The sequence below is a fragment of the Delphinapterus leucas genome, chromosome 19, assembly GCF_059928025.1.
Source record: "Delphinapterus leucas isolate spDelLeu-1000000601 "Yukka" chromosome 19, BTC_Dleu_Yukka2, whole genome shotgun sequence".
In the NCBI taxonomy this organism is placed as follows: Eukaryota; Metazoa; Chordata; class Mammalia; order Artiodactyla; family Monodontidae; genus Delphinapterus; species Delphinapterus leucas.
The window spans coordinates 68,424,136-68,433,677 of NC_143147.1; the positions used below are offsets into that span (position 1 = coordinate 68,424,136).

At 53.9% G+C, this 9,542-nt stretch overlaps 1 protein-coding gene across 7 annotated transcripts in view; it reads left to right on the forward strand.

Annotated features, from left to right (window-relative positions):
- Window positions 1-9,542, forward strand: part of FAM20A (FAM20A golgi associated secretory pathway pseudokinase) — a 52,796-nt gene that overhangs the window by 36,393 nt on the left and 6,861 nt on the right. For 3 of the 7 annotated variants that reach the window (XM_089901712.1, XM_089901713.1, XM_089901715.1), the window contains exons 5-9: window positions 3,957-4,049; window positions 5,994-6,174; window positions 7,092-7,201; window positions 7,684-7,765; window positions 8,276-8,335. In XM_089901712.1, the coding sequence (XP_089757838.1) occupies window positions 3,957-4,049; window positions 5,994-6,174; window positions 7,092-7,201; window positions 7,684-7,765; window positions 8,276-8,335 (526 nt within the window). Of the gene's footprint in view, window positions 1-3,956; window positions 4,050-5,364; window positions 5,481-5,993; window positions 6,175-7,091; window positions 7,202-7,683; window positions 7,766-8,275; window positions 8,336-9,151; window positions 9,503-9,542 lie in introns of those variants that run through there. The other 4 variants (XM_022589792.3, XM_089901714.1, XM_022589793.3 and 1 more) reach the window with 3 other exon arrangements.

Consider the following 9,542-nt stretch of genomic DNA (forward strand, 5'->3'; position numbering starts at 1 on the left):
TCCAGGGCTAGGACCCTCATAAAAGTTTAGAGATATCTGCATAATAATACTTGTTTTGGTTGAAAAACTGGACCATGAAGAAAGGCTACCCTAAAGCCAATCACACTTTTTTTTTAAATTTTATGTATTTATTTTTTATACAGCAGGTTCTTACTAGTTATCTATTTTATACATATTAGTGTATACATGTCAATCCCAATCTCCCAGTTCACCCCACCACCATCACCCCCCTCCCGGCTTTCCCCACTTGGTGTCCATACGTTTGTTCTCTACAGCCAATCACACTTTTAAATTAATTTCTATTTTATTCGTAACAACAGCAAATACATGCCTTTAAAATTTTGTAGTGTGTCTATGTGGGTGAAATAATAGGTATTCAGTCTACAGACAGAGCTTGGTGTGCGTATGGGTTCCTGGCCCCCAAAGGGTCTGCAGCAGAGGTTTGAGATTCCTGAATCAGGAATGGTCCCCTGGACACGACACGCCCAAGAGAAAATGGCCCAGGAGGGGGTCTCATTACCCAAGTCATGCTTTCTGCCAGAAGGCGCGGTCTTCCGGTGGAATCCCATTCGGCTGACTTAGATTCCAAAGCTTCCGTCAGCGGAGAGGCATACTGAAGGCCCTGTAGGTGGGTCTGATGGTCGAATGAGCACTAAATAAAAAGCCTTAGCTCTGATCCCTGCACTGCCCTAGCAAAACCCCTTATAAAGCACTAAGCACTTACATACTTAGGCATATAAAGTACTAAGGAGAGATTTATAATACATCAGCTGTGTGTTGAATCACTTCGGAAGCCTTGAAAAACCCCGATGCCTGAATCCTACCCTCAGGGGGTCCAATAGGATTGGTCTGGGGGCCCCCTCTAATCCCAAGGCAAGGACAGCCTTGAAAACCACTGCCACACAAGGAGATCCTCCATTTTTCCATGTGAAAATCCAAAAATCTAGTTGTTTGGTCAATTTAAATAAATAACGATATATTGGGAGATTGAGATCGACATATATACACTAATATGTATAAAATAGATAACTAATAAGAACCTACTGCATTAAAAAGAAATAAAATTCAAAAAAGAAAAGAAACAGGGCTTCCCTGGTGGCGCAGGGGTTGGGAGTCCGCCTGCCGAGGCAGGGGACGCGGGTTCATGCCCCGGTCCGGGAAGATCCCACATGCCGCGGAGCGGCTGGGCCTGTGAGCCATGGCCGCTGGGCCTGCGCGTCCGGAGCCTGTGCTCCGTAACGGGAGAGGCCACAACAGTGAGAGGCCCGCGTACTGAAAAAAAAGAAAAGAAAAGAAACAGATGGAGTACTACAAAATAAATAAATAAATAAATAAATAAATATATATATATATATATATAAAACGATGTACATGAAACGAGGGAATGTCTGCCTGTATTTAATTTACCGATGAAAAAAAATCTCATCATATAAAACAATACAGAGATTTGGAAATATTGCTTCCCCCCCACCCAGTCTCACATGTCACTTGTCCAAAATTTTTGACATTGGTCCTCAGCATCGCTGGAGTCGAGTTTGGGGTCAATGTTAAATCCATGTTAAATTCTGCCCCTGTCACCACCAGCAGCCTGTTTTAACCAGTTCAGTCAGGTAATAGAAGCAGCATCTCAGCTGAATGAATCTGTCCCAAACAAAATAAAGAAATTGAGAGGGAGCCCTTGAATACGTTAAGACTCCCTTTTCTGAGGGACAGTTTGGGGAGGGGGGGGGTCTCATCTTATATTCAAGCCTATAAAGTACTAAAAAGAACTGTGTTCCTTTTAAAAGAGAGCGACAGCTTTGCGCACACAGGGCCATCAGCCCCGGTCCAGAAGCAGGCACAAATTCTTGGGTGCCACTCAGCTGGACACAGAGCCACCGACGTGTTTGGGCCATTGGAGAGTTTTAAATGATCGTTATGGTTAGTCGTGCATGTTTAATGTATAGTCCTAACTGAGCATCAGTTAGAGAGGAAGCAGAAGGAACACTGATGTAGAAACACGAGATGTTAAAGAGAAGCGTCAAAATAATGATAAATCTGCGAATTCACCATTTATCGCCACATCCACGCATTGCACTCTCTGAGCAGAATTCGTATGTGGCACATGAAAATGTCTGTCATTTTAAAAACTGGAAGCTAATAGAGGGTGGATGAGCTCTATTTGGGGGAGAAAAAACGACTCACACTTGTAGTGTTTTATTTGCAAGAAAGCCCATGAAATAACAGCCTGAAATCTCTTCTCTGCCTTGTCAATTACGAACAAAACGCAAAAAGTGCTCAACTGAACCAGCTGTTTCCCTGAGTGTAATGCAAAAGCTTCCAACATTAGGTCACAAAAGCCATTTGATCTACGCTCACGCCATAACACAAAGTTTAATCTGCATTTTCTAAAATTTAGTCCCAAGCCAAAGTATCATTTTAAAATGTATTTCTTGAAAAAGCATGCATTTTTTTCCTACGAGTAATGTAAAGTAAACAGCATTTGTCCTTTTTTAGAAAAGGAAAGTAGAAATTTATCTTTGGGTAATACAAATTCTGACCACAAAGATTATATTTTTAATGTGATATAATTCAATAGATGCAATGAGAAATACATCTGTGCTTCTTTGGGAAGTACTGACGTAAAGGAGAAATGATTTTCAAATTTAAAATCATGCCTAAATATGCCATACAAAAATGAAGAAATGATGGTTTAGAAAATTCTAAAGGGCATCCCAGAGATTGTGTATTCTCTCTTTTTTTTAATTTTTATTTTTTCTTTACCTTTTTTTTTTTTTTTTTTTCCTGGCCAGGGGTTAAACCCTTGGGTCGCAGCAGTGAAAGTGCCGGGTCCTAAACACTGGACCGCCAGGGAATTCCCAGACTGTGTATTCTTACATACAGAATTCAGGAATGAAAACGAGCTGAGGACACATGGACAGTCCTTGCTGACCTGGACATTCGGCGATGCTGTAAGCAGCCCTGGGTCAGGCCTGGGCCGTACTCTAAGTGCGGCTGCACCTTCTAAAGGAGAGTGCCCACTCTGGGCAGCCCCTTGCCGTGGCTTCCAGGACTGGCTGGTGTTTGGGACGAAGCGCCCATCACTGTTTCCATTGCGGGTGCTGCGTACTTACAGCTCATTACACAACATTACGCTGATTTACATTTACATTGCTTTCACAGCCCTCGTGCAGCCCCGCACGGTGGATTATAAAATTACTTGAAGATCATCCTTCTTCCAAGGATTATCGTCAGCACTGGGGCCAGTCAACCTGGGGCAGCAGCCAGGATGCCCTTCATATTCCTGGGAGGCACCTAAACATACCTACCCAGCCAGCCCTTCATGACCAGGCAGGATGGTGCTTTTCAGGAATCTAGTAGGGATTCTTTAATGTACATAAGTACATATCCTCTGCATTAGCCTCCCTTCAATCTCTGGCAGGACCCGCTCTCACGACCCAGGTGAGGTGCCTCCGAGTAGACGGTCGATTCACAGACCCAGAACTTTTCGCTCTTCCGTGTCAGTCATGCTAAATTGCACCTGTAGGGCACTTTTCCTTTTATAAAGTTCTGTCTCGTACCCCACCTCTCTTAATCCTTGGCCCCCGGGTGTACACAACCTCTGGTGTGTTAGCCAGTGCCCTGTCTTCTGTGTATCTGCGGAAGAATGGATTTCTTCCCTCCAACCACTGGGCTTTTCAGAGAATCAGCGGCCGTCACCAGAGCTGCTCGAGAAGGAGGCTTGGCACCCGGGGGCCTCCAGGATGGTCCGCATCTTGCAAGAAGCTTCGCTCCTCCCGCCTGCCGGTCTCCCCAGCCGAGGGAGCCACGGGCTGTTCCTGATGTGCTGTCCCATCATCTGTGCATCCCTGAAAAGCATAAAAGCGTGTCTTCCTTTCTGTCTGGTCACGTGTGTCAGCTCTTTTCTCAGGCTCCCAGCTGAGGTCTGAGTCCAGGGCGTGATTCCTTCCTTTCAGACAGCTGCGAGATGAAGAGACGCCCGAGGACTTCTTCTACTTCATTGATTTTCAGAGACACAACGCTGAGATTGCAGCGTTCCATCTGGACAGGTAGGGTCTGGCCCCAGGGAGGCGGCGCTGAGTGCGGAGGCCAATCCCCAGAGGGCGCCCCAGGGAGACCCGGCCCGCCCCCACTTCTTCCTGGTACTTCATCTTCTTCGTGGGTCCCAACACCTTCAAACCCAACATGACCCATCCAGCCCCATGGATCGAAAATCACAAGGCCTTTTTGTTATTTATTTATTTTATATTTGGCTGTGTTGCTGGTCTTTGTTGCTGTGCACGGGCTTTCTCTAGTTGCAGCGAGCGGGGGCCTCTCAATGCGGTGGCTTCTCTTATTGCGGAGCACGGGCTCTAGGCACGCGGGCTTCAGTAGTTGTGGCTCGTGCGCTCTAGAGTGCAGGCTCAGTAGTTGTGGCACACGGGCTCAGTAGTCACGGCTCACAGGCTCAGCAGTTACAGCTCACGGGCTCTAAGGCACGCAGGCTCAGAAGTTGTGGTGCACGGGCTTAGTTCCTCCGCAGCATGTGGGACCTTCCCAGAGCAGGGTTCGAACCCGTGTCCCCTGCATTGGCAGGCGGATTCTTCACCACTGCACCACCAGGGAAGCCCCACAAGGCCTTTTAATGTAATGAAAAGAGTCACTTAGTAAGAAAACTAACCCTGCCAGACTGCCCAAGCTACACCTGAACCTGACATTGTGATCTGGCTCTAGTTTCCTGCCCTGAAAATGGCGAGAATGTGCCCACGGCCATTTCCCCAAAGGGTCTCAAGGTTACGATATTAAAAGGTGAGAGCACCTTCCTCAATTTCCTAGCTCCCTCTGTTTGCCTGTCGTTGCTACTCGAGGTGTGGTCTGGGGACCAGCAGCCTGGCCACCCCCTGGGAGCTCTTCAGAAATGCAGACTCTCAGCCTCACCCTGGACCCACTGACTCAGAGCTGCATCTGAACAAGATTGCGCGTGACTCATGTGCAAACTGGAGCGTGAGAAGCACTGAGCTAGGACACAGCTTGGAGGGTGGAAGCTTTGCCCAGGAGGCCTCATGGGATAAGGATTCCTTTCCCACCCGTTCTCCCAGCCCCTTAGATGCAGGCTAGCCCTCGGCACGGTCAGCTCTGCACTGCGGAGACCCCCGCCCTCGGCTGGGTGTGGTCAGAAGGCCGGTCCATTTCTTTTTTTTTCTTTTTTGGATCCTGCCGCTTGGCTTGCGGGCAGGATCTTAGTTCCCCGACCAGGGATCGAACACATGCCCTCTGCAGTGGAAGCGCGGAGTCCTAACCACTGGACCGCCAGGGAATTCGCAGCAGGTCCGTTTCTAATGGGGGATCATCCCCCAGATCTGAACTGGGCTCCCCCTCTTTCAGGATTCTGGACTTCCGACGGGTACCACCGACCGTAGGGAGGCTAGTCAATGTCACCAAGGAAATCCTGGAGGTCACCAAGAATGAGATCCTGCAGAGTGTTTTCTTTATCTCTCCAGGTAGGCTTCTGGCCAAAGCAACACTCTGGGTCTAAGAATGTGGTTGGCCAGTGTGGTCTGACCTCCTGCTGGTGGCCACATCCCCTATCAGGTGGCTACATGCTGCCATCAGACACTTGCACCCTGGGCCACCTGGGCGTCACACAAGGTGACCTGGGGATGGGAGACGGTTGGACATGAGATGCTTACCAGCCTGGGCCCTGAACTCTGATGCTGGCCGCCCCCGAATCAGATGCCACCCATCTGAACAAAAGCCGGGTTGGTCGCGTGGGCGCGATGCAGCAAGGCTGGTCCCACACCGTCTCTACTCAGACGTTTGAGAGCTGGTCCTCAGGATGCTCAGTTTAAGAGCATCCACAAGCCCCTACATCGGGAAAAGGCGCTGTTTTCTTCTTCCCCGGCCTTTTCCCCCCCGAGCCGCGGGTTCAGGGCTTCCCTTCCCTCCTCATGGATTTCGTGGGGCAGGAGGACGGCGTGCGTCCTCCGCTTACCGCTCTCCTTCTCCGCCTCTAGCCAGCAACGTGTGTTTCTTCGCCAAGTGCCCGTACCTGTGCAAGACGGAGTACGCCGTATGCGGCAACCCGCACCTGCTGGAGGGCTCCCTGTCCGCATTCCTGCCGTCCCTCAACTTGGCCCCCCGGCTGTCCGTCCCCAGCCCTTGGATCCGCTCCTACTCGCTGGCGGGCAAAGAGGAGTGAGTGGCCCCTGGACCAAGGACTCGCTCGCCTGGCTTGGGGAGCCCTGACGCTGCCTCAGTCCTCCTCTGCCTCGTCTCACGTGGATCCTGGTGTCCGTTCTGTCCCTTTCGTTCATGCGTTTGGTTATAAAGAGCCCACTGCGTACCCAGCACTGGATGCTGGGGGAGACAGGACAGACCTGGGCTGTCCCTTCAAGAAGCTCTGCGGTCCAGCGGGGCGGCAGACGGTAGCCAGGCTGTGAGAACGCAGTGCCCACCTGCTGTCCCGCAGAGATGCCCACGGGGAGGCCGCGGGAGGGGCCGGGTTTGCTGAGTCCACGCCATGAAGCCGGGACCTCACGGTTGTTCCCCAGGGCGTGGCACACTCCCGGGCACAGGGCAGGTCCTCAGTTAATACGAGGTGACTGAATGAATGGGCTCGTCGATCCAGCCACCCCAACCGTGGTGGGAAGAGGAGTAACCGGGCCAGAATTTCTGGGGGACGTGACAGATCTTTAGGGACTCGTGAAGGCTGAGGAAGACCCCCCCCCCCAGACGAAAAGGGACCTGGGGGCGTTCTAGGCGGAGGAGCCCACGTGGCAGAGGAATGGCAGAGGATGGCTGGCAGGGGGGCTGCGAGCGGCTCGGGAGACCGGAGGGCAAGCGCCCGAGAGGCTGGGCGAGGGGCCGCAGAGGGAGCGGGTGCCCTCCCGGCACACGGGCAGTACGGCGCCCAGCCAGGCGATGCTCGGAAACGCGCGGAGAAAGGGCCCCACCCCTTCTCACCCAGGGCGTCTGCCGGTCCCGCGGGTCCTTGCCCAGGTCCTCGTGGGGGCGCCTGCCGCCAGCGGCCCGGGCAGGACCGGGGGGCATGGATGCGGGTCGGACACCTTGCCGTCCGGGCTTCTGCAGCCCAGGCCCTGTTCTCCCCTCAGGTGGGAAGTCAACCCTCTTTACTGCGACACGGTGAAGCAGGTCTACCCGCACAGCAGCAGCGGCCGCCTCCTCAACATCATCGACATGGCCATCTTCGACTTCCTGACGGGTGGGTGCTGCCCGCGGGGCCCGGCCGGGCGGGGACCCTGCGGCCTGGGCCACCCGGCCTCCATAACCTCGCGCCATCCACGGGCTCCAAGTGGTAGAGGCCCCGGGGACAGGAGTGAGCGGGCTGCCCTCCTGCTAGGGGGCTGCGGGGAGGCGCACAGCGGGCGCAGCGGCGCGGCCCGGGGAACGGAAGGCTCGGCAGGAAGGCCGCTGTGCGCCCTGGGAGGCGGCCCGGAGCCGCGCCTGAGCAGCGCAGGGGCGCCGGCGCGGGTGGGAAAAGCCCCCGACGGGACAGCAGCTCACACCGGCTCTGCCCGCCTGCCTGGCTCCCTCCTGCCCCCTCCGCGATTCCACCGGCCACCTGGGGGCGCAACAGCTGGCGGCCCGGGTTCCGACTCCGGCCTCTGAGCAGCCCGCAGGCCTCCGAGCCCCGCGGGGTCTCACAGGGCGGGAGCCCGCGCCCACGCCTCCCCTCCTCCACAGGAAACATGGACCGGCACCACTACGAGACGTTCACCAAATTTGGGGACGACGGGTTCCTGATTCACCTCGACAACGCCAGGGGGTGAGCGTCCCCACGGCCCTTCTCCGGCGGCGGCACCGCTGTGCAGCGGCCCCGGGGTCAGCAGGGCCCGAGCCAGGGCCTCCACGGTCGCGTCCCGCCCCCTCCGGGCCCTCCTGGCCCCGTTTCCTCTGCTCTTGATCTTTGCTGAGTACCGCCTGACTCTCCTCCAGCCTAAGAGCGCTAGGAAGCAGATCCACGTTTTCTGTAACTCGCCCACGGTCCCCTCCCGGAGACCCAGCGCATCATCGTCGTGCTCGGCCTTGGCCCTGTGCGGCCGGTGCATAAATGAACGAACGGATGCTTGCTTTTGCCAGCTGTGGACAGAGGCTCTTGTGACCTGACGGAGAAGGGCTGGAGAGGCAGCGGCCGTGATCCCTGGCATTTTACCCCAAGCTGGGATTCAAAAACGGCAGAGGGGGAGGCAGGAGGAAGCACTGAGGCGGGAGGTGGTGCCTGCCCCCCCCGCACACACCCCGTGCCCCCGTGAAAGCCTGTCTCTCCTCCCTGCAGGTTTGGACGGCACTCCCACGACGAAATCTCCATCCTCTCGCCACTCTCCCAGTGCTGCCGGTGAGCTTTCCGTTCAGGGACGGGTCACAACTGTGACACTTCGTCCTGCTTGCCACCAAGCTGCGCAGGTCATCAGTTTTCACTGGCCGAGGATGTGGGTGGGTAGAATGACAGGAACAACCTCATTCCTTGTGCTACAACCACAGAACTGTCCCCAGCACTTCTCACACCTTCATCTCTCAGCAGATGACTTAGGATCTAACCTTTTAAAACCTCTCGGTCGCCCGCTTTAATAACACACTCAGATCATCCCTCACTTTTCGAAGAGCCCGACGGCGGCCTCTGACAGGACTAACCAGACCTCTGCTGCGCCCCGCACTCACGTAAGCTCATAGGTATTACTGCCTGATCACCAGCTAAGCAAAATCCTGACTGAAGTCCCATAAACTCATGTCAGATTAAAGGAAGTCCTCGGGCCTCTGCCTGGCCAGCATTTCTCCAGAGAATCTCTGCCCTGCCTCTACACCTCTCTGGTGTTTCAGCCGAGCTGGTCAAGATCGTCCACCTGCTCAGCTGCAGTGTCCGGAGCTAATTAGAAATACGTGGCCCACACATAGCAAAACGGTGTCTATTTCCAGCTGGAAAACTCAGGGCAGAGCCTGAACTTTCTTTCTCCACTTCTTGGAGTAACTTACGTGTGCCTCCCTCCCTACCCACTTCCTCTCCTCCTGAGTAGGAAAGGCAGGAGTTGTGTATGACAATGCCTGGACACCTAAGCTGCTTACACATCTGAGTCCAGGTCACATTCCCACATAAAAAGAAATCAAAATCCTAAAGGCAAGGTTGGCCCTACCCCATTTCCATCCCTGATTTTAGAATCTGACACAGAGAAATCAGAATTACAAAGTCGAGCAGAAACAACTTGGAGCCCGGCGGTACCCGCAGCCTCTGAGACGGCAAACATCTCCATCATTTCACCTGCTGGCAACTTCTCTCGTTAGCTTTCAATTTCCTTGAGAAGTCATTATTACACAGCGCTTCTGTCCGGATTCCCCGAGGAGCAGCAGGTGCTTGGCGGGACGACTGGGCCAAGGACCGCCAGGTCCTATAGCTGTCACCCTTCATCCATTCCCTTCTTACCGGGTTTGCATTAAGACGTGCCTGAGAAGACACTGGGGGCGAAGGCTCTCCAGACGTCAGCCCCCACCACTGTCGGCGGGGAAGGAAGTAAGTTCGAGAAGTTTCTTTCTTTACGTTTACTTACTTG